The sequence below is a fragment of the Oncorhynchus nerka genome, linkage group LG19 (genome assembly GCF_034236695.1).
Source record: "Oncorhynchus nerka isolate Pitt River linkage group LG19, Oner_Uvic_2.0, whole genome shotgun sequence".
In the NCBI taxonomy this organism is placed as follows: domain Eukaryota; kingdom Metazoa; phylum Chordata; class Actinopteri; order Salmoniformes; family Salmonidae; genus Oncorhynchus; species Oncorhynchus nerka.
Genome location: NC_088414.1, coordinates 19,029,988 through 19,050,010, shown reverse-complemented (window position 1 = coordinate 19,050,010; position 20,023 = coordinate 19,029,988). Strand labels below are relative to the sequence as shown.

The 20,023-nt window shown below is 42.3% G+C and overlaps 1 protein-coding gene across 4 annotated transcripts in view; it reads left to right on the top strand.

Moving 5' to 3' along the window:
• The first annotated feature begins 142 nt into the window (after window positions 1–142).
• The window catches only part of LOC115101153 (TNF receptor-associated factor 2-like), a 33,658-nt gene continuing 13,777 nt past the window's right edge, over window positions 143–20,023 (top strand). For 3 of the 4 annotated variants that reach the window (XM_029620411.2, XM_029620410.2, XM_029620408.2), the window contains exons 1-4: window positions 143–218; window positions 2,469–2,677; window positions 5,188–5,266; window positions 5,479–5,577. In XM_029620411.2, coding sequence (XP_029476271.1) covers window positions 2,499–2,677; window positions 5,188–5,266; window positions 5,479–5,577 — 357 coding nt within the window. In that variant the 5' untranslated portion in view covers window positions 143–218; window positions 2,469–2,498. Of the gene's footprint in view, window positions 219–407; window positions 502–2,468; window positions 2,678–5,187; window positions 5,267–5,478; window positions 5,578–20,023 lie in introns of those variants that run through there. The other variant, XM_029620409.2, reaches the window with a different exon arrangement.

Genomic DNA, 20,023 nt, shown 5'->3' with positions numbered 1-20,023 from the left:
GTTTGTTTGTCCCCAGAGCGTTTTAGAGGATAATTACTATTTAACTATGTACCCATTTCATAACCAGACCTTCATACAAGTTACCAACACGCCTACAAGCCAGTCACAATATGGGCGCAGCAACTTACTGCTATCTACAGTCACCGTAATAAGTCACGTGGGCTGGTGTTGCAAAAAAGTACAGCACAACAAGCTGTAGTACATTGGGCCTTAATTTGGTAAGTACAACACTTCCTTATTTTTGTAGGTTGGATGAATGGCCATGATATTGGGACTCGCTCACCCCGAAAACCTTTTCAGTATGCAGGTAGTGCACTGCTAAGAAGAAAGTCAACGTTAACGTTATGCCACTGGCAGAGAAAGTCAACGTTATGCCGTAAATGCATGGCTCCATAGCTAAGCCTAGTACGACAGTTGAGCAAGATGTCCACTGGCAAGGAAAAAAGGAAATGGACAGACCTACTTAGAAAATGTTTTCTGTACCATGGCTGCATCTCTACGGTACATGCAGTTTAAAGTCGTTTTTCTGGATCAGCGTGCGTTTGCAGTTGTCAAAACAAGAACATTGTTTCAGTTAGATTTCTCAAATTGTCTGGGGGGGAATTGGACGTTGACGCTGGAGCTCATTTACTGCATTGCCACACAATGTATTAAAGGTGCAATATGCAGAAATCGCTCTGCCATTTACTGGTTGCTAAAATAGTTTGCCTAATTTCAGTTTTTATGACAAAACAAGGAGTAATTGTGTAGAGCATCATTGTACCATCTAAACCACAGTGAAATATATTTTCCACAACCAAGAATATTGTATGTTCAGTTATTTGAAGCTTGTATACAATACCGAAAGTAAAAGATTGAAAAAACAAAACTTAAGAATGGAAGCATAGGAATAGCACACATATAACATATCTACCATGTCTTAGACTAGCTTTCAAAAACTCAAAAATACTATTTGGAGAACAGCAAAAACAAACAAAAAGGACCCCAGACATTAATTATTATGTTTAAAGGTATGTGGAAAGGCATATACAATTTCAAGCACTACTAATGTACTTGTGTAACAACATCACCTTTTAAACCTATTTTCTCTTTCTCTTGGTGACTTCAATTTACAATTTCAAACTATTACAAGAATCCTCTCTCTCTGAGACTAAAATGATTAAGCATCAATTCAATCTGTCCATACTAGAGGTCGACCAATTATGATTTTTCAATACCGATGCCGATTATTGGAGAACAAAAAAAGCCGATACCGATTTAATTTTTATAGATATATTTGTAATAATGACAACAATACTGAATGAACAATGAACACTTTTATTTTAACTTAATATAATACATCAATAACATCTATTTAGTCTCAAATAAATAATGAAACATGTTCAATTTGGTTTAAATAATGCAAAAACACAGTGTTGGAGAAGAAAGTTACAAGTGCAATATGTGCCATATAAAAAAAGCTAACGTTTAAGTTCCTTGCTCAGAACATGAGAACATATGAAAGCTGGTGGTTCAATATTCCTAGTTAAGATGTTTTAGGTTGTAGTTATTATAGGAATTATAACGATTCAACTATTTCTCTATACCATTTGTATTTCATATAGCTTTGACTATTACATGTTCTTATAGGCACTTTAGTTTTGCCAGCCTAATCTCGGGAGTTGATAGGCTTGAAGTCATAAACAGCGCTGTGCTTCAAGCATTGCTAAGAGCTGCTGGCAAACGCAGTACAGTGCTGTAAAATTCTGGCTAATTAATTACGGTCACACTGTTCACAACGAGCCAGGCGGCCTAAACTGTTGTATATACCCTGACACTGCTTGCACTGAACGCAAGAGAAGTGACACAATTTATGATTATTTATGATTATGTGAAGATTGATTGTTTTTTTATAAGATACATGTAATGCTAGCTAGCAACTTACCATGGCTCATTGCAGCCACAGGGTCCCCTTGAAGCTGCACTCGCGTAACAGGTGGTCAGCCTGCTACGCAGTTTTCTCTTGGATTGCAATGTAATCGGCCATAATCGGCGTCCAAAAAGGCAGATTATCGATTGTTCAAAACTTGAAATCGTCCCTAATTAATTGGTCATGTCGATTAATCGATCGACCTCTAGTCCATACTGCAGGTCTGCCTGCCAAGCCACTCCTGTCCTGTCTCTTTTTGAATTATCTGTTGATTACTAAGTACTGCTACATTATATTGCATTTATTTGTTGTTTTGACCTGAGGTGAAAGGTTGAATGACAGAAATGTGCTTAGACGACATACAGCGAAGTTGGCTTTTAGACACGCTTAACTGTGCATGCATCCCATGTGCAACAGCTACAAATAAACAAACAGAACAGCTGGCTCTACCCCATATTTCCTGTGAGTTATGTAGGTAACCTATCATTGCAGTGGCATGGGACATAGGGTGTGGTTAATCCATTCGCTAAATATTAAGGTTTGATATTTGTTTACACAGGAAAGCTGTATGAGACGTTGATGGAGAGGCATGGCCCGCATATCTCTACCCTCTTTGGACTCCTCCCTTCCAGGGATACCCCAGAGTGTCCTGGCTGTTTCCATGGAAGCTAAGTACCAATGCCAGCAGTGTCACCAGGTCCTGAGGAAGCCAGTCCAGGCTCAGTGTGGACATCGTTTCTGTGTCCATTGTTTCAAACTGCTCACCAGGTAGACTACTGTAGCTCTTCACCTCTTCCCCACTACAGGCTCTGCAACCCCCCACAATTCCTCAAGTTCCCCTTACTTTAATTAACCCTTTCTCACTGGGCATGATGCTCCACCCCACAAAGTCCTGCTGTAGCTATTCCACTGTAGTGTCTCTCTGTGGTGGTGGTGGTGGTGGTGGTGTTGTTGGTTCCTTGCCTCCCATAAGCATCTTGCCCTTCCACTTACCTCAGCCCCTGTCTGGATGAGTCAGCACGGGATTCTGTGTGTCGGTCTGCACTGGGTGTGTGGTAGGGTTGGGCAGTATACACATTTCTATCCCTCCATACCATGCCTGTGGCATCCAAATATTATCTTAATCCAGGAGTAGATTGTCTCTGCTGCTGTTACCAAGAAGCTTGATCTTGCAAGCTAATGTTAGCCACTTAACTAACATTAGCAAGTTAGCAAAACCCCGCTGGAGAGAATTTATTTGGCACATCTTAGATGGTTAACTTAATAGTTAAAAGATATATAGCTGGCAAACATTTAGTAATTAATTTCATACAAGAGTAACTTGATCACCTCACTTAAGTTGCGCTGTAGAGATGACTCCTCTCGCAAAGCTCCCATTTTGCTCCTTGTGCTTCTTTATAAACAAACGCACATGATTGGCTCAAACCGCTGTTTTGGGAAATTAGTTCCGGTAAGCTTCATAATGAAAAATTATGAAGCGCGTGCTGCACGACAGTGAGTGACTCACAAGGCTCTAGTCTCTCATCGTTTTGTTCTTGTAAACAAACACCACGTGACTGGGGACTACCGTAAACGGAAATGAAGAACGCAATGTTCTTTATCTCCTAACATATTGCACAAGTAGGTACAAATATTAAAATGTATAAAAAAATACGTTAAATAAATAGTTTCAACGGTTTTGAAAAATCATCCCGTGGCTTTTTCCAAATACCCCGGTATACCGCCCAGGTTCTAAATACCCCGGTATACGGTATACCGCCCAAGCCTAGTGTGTGGTAGCCAGTCAGATTAACACCAATACTGGTCCAGCCTCGACTGGAACTATCTGGAATGGATCTTACCTCTGGTGGTGCAACTGGACCAAGCTGCTCTTGCTGATTCTTACTAAATATGTCTTCTCACTGGGAGTTTAACCATGTCACCATCTCACACTGCAGCTAAATCTGTTTATTTGTGTTTTGTTCATTTCATTATAAAACATTGTATGTAGCTCTATTAACTTTGGGCACATTTTTTCTTCTGTGATTATGGAAAATATATTTCACAGTGGTTTAGATGGTACGAGGATGCTCTACACAATTGCTTCTTGTTTTCACACCTTTAAAGAGAAGTGGAACCATGTACGTTTTTATACTTCACCTGCTGCTAGAAATTTAGATATTTTTGCCGCTTCATTTCTTAACTTGAGTAAAAATGGTGCAGTGGAATGTGAAAGAAGATAGAGTGACGCTTCAGCTTTTCTTCGTTCCAGGATGTCCTGATTATCATCTGATTATAATCGGAGTATGTTCAAGACGACATGCATTTTTTAACTTGAAAGTGACATTGTCAGAGATCAGACTACGTAGAATCTGCACGGGAAAGAACAACAATAAGTTAAAGTGTATGTGGATGCCTGGAAGATAATTGTAAATACTGGATGGGTGATTAGTTGTTTAATAAGGAGAAACATACGTTCAACTACGAATCCTCACTGTCAGAGTCTTAACTAATTTAATATGATATATTTCACTACAATTCAGGTCAAATACATTGTACTTGAAGTGCTACATTGGTGCTGATGTTGAAATTCAAGGGACAGTAATTTGGTAATTCCAGGAATTTGTACAATTTGTAATCCTGTTTCGCTTTAAACTCACAAGAAACTCCAGTTGCCACATGTCATTTTCTAAGAATTGAAAGGGGAGAGGTTTCAACATGGAGCTAGCTGGTCATGGTTGGTTATCTAAATGCATTCCACATAGTTAGTGGTTTCTAGTGGGACTACAGTATATTTCTGAGTCATGAACCCACACAGAAAACTCATAGGGGAACTATTATCTTCATTCACAGCCCTCCTCCGTCTACTGGTGGTCTGACTCCTCCTTCACACTAAAGCCTCTCAATCTGTGGATTTAAACATCAACCTTTTAATTTGTTTGCATCTTTGTGTTGCCTTGCATACTGATGCGCCTGTCGTTGTATGTCTTGCCCGTGCCCACTAATTATAGTATTCTTAATACCTATTATTACAATGTCTTTGCAATGGATCTCGTTGGGCAAGTCTTGAAGTGACTTGCCCATTTGTTTTTATATATGTTTATCTGTATACTCCAAAGTGCTATATATGCTACGTAATTACATGATTCATCTTTCTAGTTTAACCCTGTACTCTGTAGCCTACTGGTAATCATTGTAAATGTGGGTAGTGGTTCAGGCGAGGCTAAGAGCCCTTTAGTTGTTGGCCACTGAAATCATTTTGTACTGTAAAATCACATGACGTGTGTCTCCATCATCAGCTCCGGCCCAAAGCCCTGTGAAGCCTGTCGACAGGAGGAGATATATGAGGAGCCACAGTCCATTCTCAATAGTAATGAGGTAAGGCTCCGTCCCATTAATTTAACTTCTAACAACATCTCTGGTGAATCATGTTGCTCCTGGTGAAAAAAGGATATGGATTTCATTCATCTAAAGTATTTATTACAGTTCAATGTTTAAGACCCCCCCCCCAGTCTGGTTGAACAGTAACAGTGAATGTGACAACTACTGTGTGTAATTAGAGTACTCTTTGTTCTTTTCACCTCTCTCAGGCTTTTCCAGACAATGCAGCTGGTAGAGAAATCGCCAGCCTACCTGCCAAATGTATCAGTGAGGGATGCTCTTGGACTGGTTGCATAAAAGAATATGAGGTATAGCATGGAGTTAAAGCTTATGTTTTACTGGGTTGTCATTGGGTGATTCAAATGAGAATATCTTGTGCATGTTTTGAATTTGAGTTACCTGATTGGACGTCCCTCATGTCTCTCGTGTTGAGAGCCAATAGCAAAGGCACACAGTAGCAATCTGACATGCTGACCAGACTGGCCACATTGTGTGTGCAACCTTTTATCTGTGAATAAATTGTCAGAGAACACATGATTTTGTGTGACTCAGAATGGGTCAAAATTCTGCAAAGATCCAGCACAAAAAAAGGGACCATGTGTATTTCAGGTAAAACATCAACCCATGTTTATCTCCCTGGACAAATTAGCTAGCAATGCAAGCTAGCTAAATGTACATGAATGTTTCATAGAGTATGTATTTTAACCTGTCCCTAAATTAATATATTTGGTTCACAGTTGGTTTTATTATTTTTTAACCTGCGTGTCATGAAGGCGCCTGGTGGGGATAGACAAAATCAACACGTGGAACGGGTTTGGTTGTCATGTGAAAGTGAAACAGGATCTGCCTTTGTTATATGACTTGGAAAGTCCCTGGAGTTTTTTTGAATGTGTCCTGTTAGGCGGAGAGTGGAAAGTACCCAAGACCTGCAGGCTTAGATTTACATTCTGTTTACCATCTGTCTTGAGTAGTCTGAGAAATTCATAATAATAATACTGATAAACTGCAAGTTATTGTATTGTTGTTAAGACTAATTTAACTATAAATCCATTTGTCCATCGATTGTAGAGACTGAAAACAGGAAGAGAGGGGAGTTTTATGAGGAAGCAAACCTTGGCCTTATGCCAAGAGTTAAACTAACATGTACTGTTGTTGTATAACAGGGAATGTTAGGGAGGGGAAAGTTTTAAGTTCATTGCTCTTTTATTTCTTCAGTTTGAGCACATTTGTATCTAATCGTAGGTTATAACTGTGTGTTTTGTGGGGGATGTTAAAAGACTGTCAACTGTAAATATGTCTGGTTATTCAGTAAAGTTTTTTGGGGGGTTAATGTGCTTCCTCAGAACTGTGGATAGAATTGTATTTACTTTCACAATGGGGAAGAAAAGAAGTGAGAATGTCTATGCTACATTTCTAGGGCCGATTCAGCAGAAAGTTTTTGTGTTCATGCAGATTGTGCAGTTAAATGTCATGCTGACAACCAACTTGATGATTAGCACAACTTGTGCTAAAAATGTTTTATCGTGTAGGCGTTTCGTGTTGGTTCAGTGGCCTTTTAATGTTGTCGTTGTCTGTGGGAGATTGTGTGATTTGGAGTCAGTAACAGGTATTCAGTGGACTATTAAAAAAAAAAAAAGTGTTTACTGTAGGATTCACTGGGAAGTGGAAAGACAAACAGTGTTGCTAATCATATATATTTTTTTTAAATTTCACCTTTATTTAACCAGGTAGGCTAGTTGAGAACAAGTTCTCATTTACAACTGCGACCTGGCCAAGATGAAGCAAAGCAGTGCGACACAAACAACAACACATGGAATAAACAAGCATACAGTCAATAACACAATAGAAAAAAAAGAAAGTCTATATATAGTGTGTGCAAATGGCGTGAGGTGGTAAGGCAATAAATAGGCCATAGTAGCAAGTAATTACAATTTAGCAAATTAACACTGGAGTGATAGATGTGCAGATGGTGATGTGCAAGTAGAAATACTGATGTGCAAAAGCGCAGAAAAGTAAATAAAAACAATATGGGGATGAGGTAGGTAGATTGGGTGGGCAATTTACAGATGGGCTATGTATAGCTGCAGCGATTGGTTAGCTGCTCAGATAAGCTGATGTTTAATGTTAGTGAGGGAAATATAAGTCTCCAGCTTCAGCGATATTTGCAATTCGTTCCAGTCATTGGCAGCAGAGAACTAGAAGGAAAGGCGGCCAAAGGAGGTGTTTGCTTTGGGAATGACCAGTGAGATATACCTGCTGGAGCATGTGCTACGGGTGGGTGTTGTTATGGTGACCAGTGAGCTGAGATAAGGCGGAGCTTTACCTAGCATAGACTTATAGATGACTTGGAGCCAGTGGGTCTGGCGACGAATATGTAGCGAAGGCCAGCCGACTAGAGCATACAGGTCGCTGTGGTGGGTGGTATAAGGGGCTTTGGTGACAAAACGGATGGCACTGTGATAGACTGCATCCAGTTTGCTGAGTAGAGTATTGGAAGCTATTTTGTAAATGACATCACCGAAATCGAGGATCGGTAGGATAGTCAGTTTTACGAGGGTATGTTTGGCTGTGTGAGTGAAGGATGCTTTGTTGCGAAATAGGAAGCCAATTCTAGATTTAATTTAGGATTGGATATGTTTAATATGAGTCTGGAAGGAGAGTTTACAGTCTAGCCAGACACCTAGGTATTTGTAGTTGTCCACATATTCTAAGTCAGAACCGTCCAGAGTAGTGATGCTAGTCGGGCGGGCAGGTGCGGGCATCGAATGGTTGAAAAGCATGCATTTGGTTTTACTAGCATTTAAGAGCAGTTGGAGGCCATGGAAGGAGTGTTGTATGGCATTGAAGCTTGTTTGGAGGTTTGTTAACACAGTGTCCAAAGAAGGGCCAGATGTATACAGAATGGTGTCATCTGCGTAGAGGTGGATCAGAGAATCACCCGCAGCAAGAGCGACATCGTTGGTATTTACAGAGAAAAGAGTCGGCCTCAGAATTGAACCCTGTGGCACCCCCATAGAGACTGCCAGAGGTCCGGACAACAGGCCCTCCGATTTGACACACTGAACTCTGTCTGAGAAGTAGTTGGTGAACCAGGCGAGGCAGTCATTTGAGAAAGTAAGGCTGTTGAGTCTGCCGATAAGAATATGATGATTGACAGAGTCGAAAACCTTGGTCAGGTCGATGAAGACGGCTGCGAGTACCGTCTTTTATCGATGGCGGTTATGATATCGTTTAGTGCCTTGAGCATGGCCGAGGTGCACCCGTGACCAGCTCGAAAACCAGATTCCACAGCGAAGAAGGTACGGTGGGGATTCGAAATGGTCCTGTGATCTGTTTATTAACTTGACTTTCGAAGACTTTAGAAAGGCAGGGCAGGATGGATATAGGTCTATAGCAGTTTGGATCTAGAGTGTCACCCCCTTTTGAAGAGGAGGATGACCGCGGCAGCTTTCCAATCTTTGGGGATTTAGGACGATAAGAAAGAGAGGTTGAACAGACTGGTAATAGGGGTTGCAACAGTGGCGGCATATAATTTTAGAAAGAGAGGGTCCAGATTGTCTAGCCCAGCTGATTTGTACGGGTTCAGGTTTTGCAGCTCTTTCTGAACATCTGCTATCTGGATTTTGGTTAAGGAGAAGCTGGGGAGGCTTGGGCATGTCGCTGCGGGGGGTGCGTAGCTGTTAGCCGGGGTTGGGGTAGCCAGGAGGAAAGCATGGCCAGCCGTAGAGAAATGCTTATTGAAAATCTCGATTATCATGGATTTATTGGTGGTGACAGTTTTACCTAGCCTCAGTGCAGTGGGCAGCTGGGAGGAGGTGATCTTATTCTCCATGGACACTACAGTGTCCCAAAACTTTTGGAGTTAGAGCTACAGGATGCAAATTTCTGTTTGAAAAAGCTAGTCTTTGCTTTCCTGACTGACTGCGTTTATTGGTTCCTGACTACCCTGAAAATGTGCATATCACAGGGACTATTCGACGCTACTGCAGTCCACCACAGGATGTTTTTGTATTTGGAGGGCAAGTTGGTCTGGATAATATCTATGAGGGTGCCCATGTTTACAGATTTACATTGACATAGGCTGAACCGTTTCGTGAGTTTCCAAATTAGGAAAACTTTAGACAAGTCGTTATTGTTTTTAGTTATGGTTAATGTTGGCTTGGGGATATTTTAGAGAAGGGTTGGTAAGGGTATTTGGAAAAACATGCTCACTTACCTGCTCTGCTGCCTTCTTGAGACTGAATGAGAAAAGACGTGGGAAAGATGGCAACACTTCTCTCCCCCCACCCCCTTCTCCTCCCACCTGCTTGAAAAAAATGTGGCTAGAGCAGGACTGACATTTACTGTAACGATTCACAAGTAGATGGATTAATTTGTATTTGACTTTGTATTTTAACTGTTGTAGTTGTGAGGCACAATTAATTCAACCCTTGACACAGTGGTTGAAAAAAGCAATTTTGAGTTCTTGTTGAACAACCGCAAGCAGTTTCAATGTGCAGTTTCATGCAACACCAAAACAACCACAATAGGCCATACTCTCACAAACACATACAATGTTTCCCATCTCACGCAACACCTTTTTCTATCGATGAACAATATTTAAGTAGAGCAGTGTTTCATATATGAATCTGTTGTGTCAGTTTAGTTTACAACCATAAAGAGTTTCACACTTTAAAAGTCAATTGTGGCATCTACTGCAGTTCTCTGTGATGTATAAGGTCACCACGGTCTAACCATACATCCTGCTCCGTTGTGGCCGTTTTCAGTTAAACTCGATGTACTTCTTCTAACTGCCATAACTGGCTGCTTATAAACTCGTATGCAGCAGACTGGTTAACCATCAACCCAACTGTTCTTTTAATCTGGCAAGCTATGACTTGCATAGAGCTGTGTTTACTGAATAGACAGGTTGTCCCTCTTAAGCCAAGGGAGTTATGAGTAGGCTATAAAACAGCTATTGTTTTGGCTTATCGTTGATTTTAAAGGATGATTTATTACTGAGAACAGTGTAGCTCAGTCGGTAGAGCATGGCTTTTGCAGCGACAGGGTTGTGGGTTTGATTCCCACGAGGGACCAGTTTGAAAAATAAGTATTAAAATATATTCACTCACTACTATAAGTCACTCTGGATAAGAGCGTCTGCTAAATGACTCAAATGTAAAACATGTTGCAGTCATGCCAAGTCTGCTCCTTTCATAACACAATGCTTTTTAAAGGTCTTTTAACTGTAAATGCATGTTCAGAAAGGAAACGCCACATCGAAATATTTATAACCATTTATTAAGCCATGAATAATGCAAGTCTTGGAGCTATAGGCTCTGCTCCTTTAGGTTAGCTCACTGCCCAAGCAAAGCGTCAATATATAGTATAGCCTATGGACAGTGAGTGTGGTAAGCTATACCAATCCCCCGACAGAAACACAGAACCTGGTGGTGCGAGCAAGAAGCCGGCGCATAGTTGAAGTAACAGCATGATGAGTGAGGGGACCTGGTCATCTTAAAATAGACCACCAAATAATGTAGGCGTGATTGATACTAGCCTCTTTGGTACCATCTCAGCAGGTGTGTCAGCTGAGACTGGGCACTCAGGTTTCCTTTCTGAACTGGCTCCGCTTAATTTCAGAAAGAAAGCACCACGAAGAAATATGTTTAACCAGTTATTAAAGATGCACTATGCAGAAATTGCTCTGCCATTTTCTGTTTGGAAAAATGTTAATAGTTCTGCCAGTTACTGTTTGTGACTAAACAACTGCATAGTGTAGAGTATACTGTGTAGTGTAGAGTATACTGTGTAGTGTATAGTGTACTGTCTAAACTGCTGTGAAATATATTTTCCATAACCATGAATATTGTATTATCAGCTGTTTGAATCTGGTGTACAAAACTGAAAAGTAAAAGATGCAAAAACTAAAAATAAGACTGGGAAACAGAACATATTTACCACTTCTTAGACTTGCTTTCAATGAGAATGACAGATTTATAACTAACATTTCTATGTGAATTTGGTTGGGTCGCCCAAAAAGTTACATATTGCCGCTTTTAAGCAATGAATAATGCAAGTTTTGGCGATTTAGGCTCTGCTCCTTCAGGGTAGCTCACTGCCTAAGCAAAGCGTCAATATACAGTATAATATAGCCTATGGGCAGTGAGCGCAGTAAGCTATACCAATCCCCCAAAACAGCAGAACCTTACACCAGACGACTGTGTAGCTACGGCAGAAGCGCCATTTAGATATTATCGAATAGACCAGTTAAGTAATATTACCATCACAACAATGAATTCTATGTGAGAATCTTAACCACGCGTGGCATAAACTGAGCAATGTGCGACTTCTATCCCTGGTGACGTACCGCTGGGTACCCTCGCTTGAGGCATGATGATCTTCATCTTGGCACGTGAACTATCTGCCTATCTTGCCAACACACACTGAACAAAAATATAAACGCAACGATTTTACTGAGTTACAGTTCAGATAAGGAAATCAGTCAATTGAAATAAATAAATTAGTCTCTAATGGCCCTTTATGGATTTCACATGACTGGGCAGGGGCGCAGCCATGAGTGGGCTTGGCTTCCACCCACTGGGAAGCCATGCCCAGACTATCATAATTAGTTTTCCCCCACAAAAAGGCTTTATTACAGATAGAAATACTCCCCAGTCTCATCAGCTGTCTGGATAGCTGGTCTTAGATGATCCCGTAGGTGAAGAAGCCGGATGTGGAGGTCCTGGGCTGGCGTGGTTACACGTGGTCTGCAGTTGTGAGGCTGGTTGAACATACTGCCAAATTCTCTAAAACGATGCTTATGGTAGAGAAATTAACATTAAATTATTTGGTAACAGCTCTGGTAGACATTCCTGCAGTCAACATGCCAGTTGCACGCTCCCTCAACTTGAGACATCTGTAGCTGTCACGTTCTGTTGTTTTGTTTTGGTATGGTCAGGGCGTGAGTTGGGTGGGTTGTCTATGTTAGTTTTTCTATGATTAGCTATTTCTGTGTTTGACCTGGTATGGTTCTCAATCAGAGGCAGCTGTCAATTGTTGTCCCTGATTGAGAACCATATTTAGGGAGCCTGTTTTCTATTGTGTTTCGTGGGTGATTATTTTCTGTTTTCTGTTGTGTCTGCACCATCCAGAACTGTTTTCGGTCGTTTCTCTTTGGTATTTTTGTTATTTCCGTGTTCATTTTAATAAATATGGACACATACCACGCTGCACCTTGGTCCTCACCTTCTTCCACCAACAACGGCCGTTACAGAAGCATTGTGTTGTGACAAAACTGCACATTTTAGTAGCCTTTTATTGTCACCAGCCCAATAATGATCATGCGGTTTAATCAGCTTCTTGATATACCCCACCTGTTAGGTGGCTGGATTATCTTGGCAAAGGAGAAATGCTCACTAACAGGGATATAAACACATTTGTGCACAACATTTCGTACGTATGGAGCATTTCTGGGATTCTTTTATTTCAGTTCATGGACCATGGGACCAACGCTATACATATTGCATTTATATTTTTGTTCAGTGTGTGTGTGTACGGTACCTGTTAGATATTGGGGGCATCCTGGGATGTGCTTTTGTATGTTATTGCTGTAAGAGTGAGTTAGCTAGCATGCTCTATAATGGTCGCATTAGCCCCTGCTATTTCAGTTATTTCAATGCTGACAGACAAATCACGAATCTATAGCCATCAACATACTATTGTCCTGCACATCTAATGTGCTTCCTTGTGTCTATTGTCAGAATAAACACCAATCAACTGGGATCGCTGGCTGGACAGTTTTTTTTCTTTAAAAACACAACGGAAGAGTTACGAAGTACGAACACAATCTTTTACACTGGGGCCGAGACCAGTCTTCTTGTCTTTGCTGGACATCTGTTGCATCAGTGATAAACAATGGATCGACCAGCGTGGAGAGTGGTCGGCATTGCAGATAGCGTAACATGGAAGAGGAACATGGAACATAGTTTGAGCAATGACAACTGGAGTACCTTTACCCTTCCTATTAGTTTTAGAATGAGTTAATAATTGGTTACATAGACTTTTGGCCTCCCATCCCATTCTAAACACCCATTGCCGACTTTGTATTCATGTTACCTGATGAAATTGCTGTACAATATGACCTTGTTGCCATCTGATGCACATTCAGATGTCATAAATCAGCACTGTAGAGCTCTCCCTGTACTATGCCGTGCCTTGATTGTATTACTGTTAATGATATCTGGAAATGTGCATGTACACCCTGGCCCATCTACTGTTGCTAGCCCCAATTCTGACTTGTACTCTATCTGCTTCACTAATTTCTGCTCCCGTAAAAGCCTGGGATTTCTGCACGTTAACACTAGAAGCTTATTACCAAAAATGGATCAATTGAAAATGCGGGTTCAGAGCTCCAATCCAGATGTGTTGATCACTGAGACGTGGTTAAGGAAGAGTGTTTTGAATACTGATGTTAAACTTTCTGGTTATAACCTTTTTCGGAAAGCCAGATCTTCCAAAGGTGGGGGAGTGGCAATCTTTACCAAGGATCACCTTCAGTGCTCGGTTGTCTCCACAAAGCCTGTCCCCAAACAATTAGATTTGCTGGTTTGAAGTATTCTACTTTCAAATAGCGCTTTGTTGCTGGGTGCTATCGTTCTCCATCAGACCGGCCTGTACCCTACCTGCCCTAAGCTCTCTCCTGGCCCCTTACACCAAGTCTGAATTTGTCCTGCTAGGTGACCTAAACTGGGACATACTTAAACCACCTGACCAAGTCCTAAAGCAATGGGATTCCCTAAATCTTTCTCATATTATCACCAATCCCACTAGGTATGACTCCAACACCCAGAAAAGGATACTCTTCTTGATGTTATCCTCACAAATAATCCTGGTATCAGTCTGGTGTTTTCTGTTAAAACCTTAGTGATCACTGTTTTACAGCCTGTGTTCGTAATGGCTGCTCAGTGAAACAACCTTTCCTGATTTGTCATAGATGCTTGCTAAAAAACTTTCATGAGCAAGCCTTCCTTCATGACCTGGCCTCTGTAAAATAGTATATAATCAGCTTGATCCCCTCTGTCGAAGACACTTGGACCTTCTTTTTTTATATTTTCAGTGGTATTATTAACAAACACGACCCCATAAAGAAAATGAGAATTAAAACAGATTCAGGCCCTGGTTCGACCGTGATCTTACATAGTTACTCCACCTCAAGATTTGCATTTGGCGAAAGGCTCGGCACACGCATACTCGGGCTGACTGGCTCTCGTTTAGGCAAATGAGAAATAAGTAAACTCAGGCTATCCGGAAGGCTGAAGTTAGTTACTTTAAAGAGCAGTTCTTTCTCTGTGGGTTTAACCCCAAGAAGTTCTGGAAAACTGTTAAAGACCTGGAGAATAAACCCTCCTCCCCACAGCTGCCCATGTCCCTTAAAGTTGACGATGTGGTTGTTACTGACTGAGCTCTTTAATCCCCACTTCATTAAGTCAGGATTTCTATTTGACTCAGCCATGCCTCCTTGCCCGTTCAACATTTCCTCATCTCCCACCCCTTTTAATACGACTATCCCTGATGCTTCTCCCTCTTTTTCCCCTGCCCTGCTAAATGTTGCACATTTATTACAAATAAAAAAACAGAAATACCTTATTTATATAAAGTATTCAGACCCTTTGCTATGAGACTCAAAATTTTGCTCAGATGCATCATGTTTCCATTGATCGTCCTTGAGATGTTTCTACAACTTGATTGGAGTCCACCTGTGGTAAATTCAATTGATTGGAGAGGATTTGGAAAGACACACACCTGTCTATATAAGATCCCACAATTGACAGTGCATGTCAGAGCAAAAACCAAGCCATGAGGTCGAAGGAATTGTCCATAGAGATCCGAGACAGGGTTGTGTCAAGACACAGATCTGGGGAAGGGTACCAAAACATTTCTGAAGCATTGAAGGTCCCCAAGAACACGGTGGCCTCCATCATTCTTAAATGGAAGAAGTTTGGAACCACAAGGCTCACTGATGAAACCAAGATTGAACTCTTAGGCCTGAATGCCAAGTGCCACATCTGGAAGAAAGCTGGCACCATACCTACAGTGAAGCATGGTGGTGGCAGCATCATGCTGTGGGGATGTTTTTCAGCGGCAAGGATTGGGAGACTAGTCAGGATCGAGGAAAATATGAACTGAGCAAACTACAGAGAGATCAGTGATGAAAACCTGCTCCAGAGTGCTCAGGACCTTAAACTTGGGCGAATGTTTGCCTTACAACAGGACAACGACCCTAAGCACACAGCCAAGACAACGCTGGAGTGGCTTCGAGACAAGTCTCTGAATGTCCTTGAGTGACACAGCCAGAGCCCGGACTTGAACCCGATCGAACATCTCTGGAGAGACCTGAAAATAGCTGTGCATATACTTTCTGAATGCACTGTGTATCTTGAGCGTATAGGACCACTAGGATGCTGGCCAATCCTGAATAGAGGGCATAGGTTGTTTAGCCAACCTCAAGATCCGATAAGGCGCGTGATATCTGGGAAAGCTCTGGATAGGCATGATTGATACTCACCTCTAATTGGTACCATCTCAGCTGATGTGTCAACTGAGGCGGGGCACTCTGGTTTTCTTTCTGAACTGGCTCAGCTTAATTACTTCTAAATGGCATTTGCTTTAAAGCCACTCTTTTTGTGTCAGGAATTTCCATTGACATTAAGTTTGACAAGGAAATGTATATATTGCACGCTCAATCTTAAAACATGCAAATGCATGCAAGGATAAAGATTAACACAGACTACAGTGGCTGGTTTTGGTTGTCCTTTCTTAACCTCTTCAGTCCCGAGATCCCAACAAAAATAGGCTTTTCATTTATCTGACTTTCATTTATCTGCATGTCCAGCCCTTATATTTAGCTTCACAATGAAGTGTTTTACTATTTTATTTTCAGGACAACCAGGGCTACAAGTAGAAAACAAAACAATTTGACAAACAGTTGCATTCATGAGTTTTATAGACAAATGTCAATATAATAATAAGGTCCGTCAAAGCAAAAACATGATAAAAATGAATTTATATGAATGCTGTAAGTACAGAAATCACTGGGAAATGAATGTCCAACTAGTCAGTGACAAGTGTTTGGAGTTTGACAGCAACTATGTGAGCTAATCACAGTGCTATAGACACTATGTCCTGGGATTTCCTATGATCTACAGTGGGGAGAACAAAATCAAATCATCAAATTTGATTTGTCACATACACATGGTTAGCAGATGTTAATGCGAGTGTAGCGAAATGCTTGTGCTTCTAGTTCCGACAATGCAGTAATAACCAACAAGTAATCTAACTAACCATTCCAAAACTACTGTCTTATACACAATGTAAGGGGATAAAGAATATGTACATAAGGATATATGAATGAGTGATGGTACAGAGCAGCATAGGCAAGATACAGTAGATGGTATCGAGTACAGTATATACATATGAGATGAGTATGTAAACAAAGTGGCATAGTTAAAGTGGCTAGTGATATATGTATTACATAAGGATGCAGTCGATGATATAGAGTACAGTATATACGTATGCATATGAGATGAATAATGTAGGGTAAGTAACATTATATAAGGTAGCATTGTTTAAAGTGGCTAGTGATATATTTACATCATTTCCCATCAATTCCCATTATTAAAGTGGCTGGAGTTGAGTCAGTGTCAGTGTGTTGGCAGCAGCCACTCAATGTTAGTGGTGGCTGTTTAACAGTCTGATGGCCTTGAGATAGAAGCTGTTTTTCAGTCTCTCAATCCCAGCTTTGATGCACCTGTACTGACCTCGCCTTCTGGATGATAGCGGGGTGAACAGGCAGTGGCTCGGGTGGTTGATGTCCTTGATGATCTTTATGGCCTTCCTGTAACATCGGGTGGTATAGGTGTCCTGGAGGGCAGGTAGTTTGCCCCCGGTGATGCGTTGTGCAGACCTCACTACCCTCTGGAGAGCCTTACGGTTGAGGGCGGAGCAGTTGCCGTACCAGGCGGTGATACAGCCCGCCAGGATGCTCTCGATTGTGCATCTGTAGAAGTTTGTGAGTGCTTTTGGTGACAAGCCGAATTTCTTCAGCCTCCTGAGGTTGAAGAGGCGCTGCTGCGCCTTCTTCACGATGCCGTCTGTGTGAGTGGACCAATTCAGTTTGTCTGTGATGTGTATGCCGAGGAACTTAAAACTTGCTACCCTCTCCACTACTGTTCCATTGATGTGGATAGGGGGGTGTTCCCTCTGCTGTTTCCTGAAGTCCACAATCATCTCCTTAGTTTTGTTGATGTTGAGTGTGAGGTTATTTTCCTGACACCACACTCAGAGGGCCCTCACCTCCTCCCTGTAGGCCGTCTCGTCGTTGTTGGTAATCAAGCCTACCACTGTTGTGTCGTCCGCAAACTTGATGATTGAGTTGGAGCGTGCGTGGCCACGCAGTCGTGGGTGAACAGGGAGTACAGGAGAGGGCTCAGAACGCACCCTTGTGGGGCCCCAGTGTTGAGGATCAGCGGGGAGGAGATGTTGTTGCCTACCCTCACCACCTGGGGGCGGCCCGTCAGGAAGTCCAGTACCCAGTTGCACAGGGCGGGGTCGAGACCCAGGGTCTCGAGCTTGATGACGAGCTTGGAAGGTACTATGGTGTTGAATGCCGAGCTGTAGTCGATGAACAGCATTCTCACATAGGTATTCCTCTTGTCCAGATGGGTTAGGGCAGTGTGGTTGAGATTGCATCGTCTGTGGACCTATTTGGGCGGTAAGCAAATTGGAGTGGGTCTAGGGTGTCAGGTAGGGTGGAGGTGATATGGTCCTTGACTAGTCTCTCAAAGCACTTCATGATGACGGAAGTGAGTGCTACGGGGCGGTAGTCGTTTAGCTCAGTTACCTTAGCTTTCTTGGGAACAGGAACAATGGTGGCCCTCTTGAAGCATGTGGGAACAGCAGACTGGTATAGGGATTGATTGAATATGTCCGTAAACACACCGGCCAGCTGGTCTGCGCATGCTCTGAGGGCGCGGCTGGGCCTGCAGCCTTGCGAGGGTTAACACGTTTAAATGTCTTACTCACCTCGGCTGCAGTGAAGGAGAGACTGCATGTTTCCGTTGCAGGCCGTGTCAGTGGCACTGTATTGTCCTCAAAGCGGGCAAAAAAGTTATTTAGTCTGCCTGGGAGCAAGACATCCTGGTCTGTGACTGGGCTGGATTTCTTCCTGTAGTCCGTGATTGACTGTAGACCCTGCCACATGCCTCTTGTGTCTGAGCCGTTGAATTGAGATTCTACTTTGTCTCTGTACTGACGCTTAGCTTGTTTGATAGCCTTGCGGAGGGAGTAGCTGCACTGTTTGTATTCAGTCATGTTACCAGACACCTTGCCCTGATTAAAAGCAGTGGTTCGCGCTATCAGTTTCACGCAAATGCTGCCATCAATCCACGGTTTCTGGTTAGGGAATGTTTTAATCGTTGCTATGGGAACGACATCTTCAACGCACGTTCTAATGAACTCGCACACCGAATCAGCGTATTCGTCAATATTGTTATCTGACGCAATACGAAACATATCCCAGTCCACGTGATGGAAGCAGTCTTGGAGTGTGGAGTCAGCTTGGTCGGACCAGCGTGGGAGCCTGTTGTTTTAGTTTCTGTCTGTAGGCAGGGATCAACAAAATGGAGTCGTGGTCAGCTTTTCCGAAAGGAGGGCGGGGCTGGGCCTTATATGCGTCGCGGAAGTTAGAGTAACAATGATCCAAGGTTTTTCCACCCCTGGTTGCGCAATCGATATGCTGATAAAATTTAGGGAGTCTTGTTTTCAGATTAGCCTTGTTAAAATCCCCAGCTACAATGAATGCAGCCTCCGGATAGTAGTTTCCAGTTTGCAAAGAGTTAAATAAAGCTCGTTCAGAGCCATCGATGTGTCTGCTTGGGGGGGGGATATATACGGCTGTGATTATAATCGAAGAGAATTCTCTTGGTAGATAATGCGGTCTACATTTGATTGCGAGGAATTCTAAATCAGGTGAACAGAATGATTTGAGTTCCTGTATGTTTCTTTCATCACACCATGTCTCGTTAACCATAAGGCATACGCCCCCTCCCCTCTTCTTACCAGAAAGATGTTTGTTCCTGTCGGCGCGAAGCGTGGAGAAACCCGTTGGCTGCACCGCTTCGGATAGCGTCTCTCCAGTGAGCCATGTTTCCGTGAAGCAAAGAACGTTACAGTCTCTGATGTCCCTCTGGAATGCTACCCTTGCTCGGATTTCATCAACCTTGTTGTCAAGAGACTGGACATTCGCAAGAAGAATGCTAGGGAGTGGTGCATGGTGTGCCCGTCTCCGGAGTCTGACCAGAAGACCGCCTCGTTTCCCTCTTTTTCGAAGTCGTTTTTTTGGGTCGCTGCAAGGGATCCATTCCGTTGTCCTGTTTGTAAGGCAGAACACAGGATCCGCGTCGCGAAAAACATATTCTTGGTCGTACTGATGGTGAGTTGACGCTGATCTTATATTCAGTAGTTCTTCTCGACTGTATGTAATGAAACCTAAGATGACCTGGGGTACTACTGTAAGAAATAACACGTAAAAAAACAAAAAACGGCATAGTTTCCTAGGAACGCGAAGCGAGGCGGCCATCTCTGTCGGCGCCGGAAGTCAAATATTTGATACACTGCCGATTTTGCAGGTTTTCCTACTTACAAAGCATGTAGAGGTCTGTAATTTTTTATCATAGGTACACTTCAACTGTGAGAGACGGAATCTAAAACAAAAAT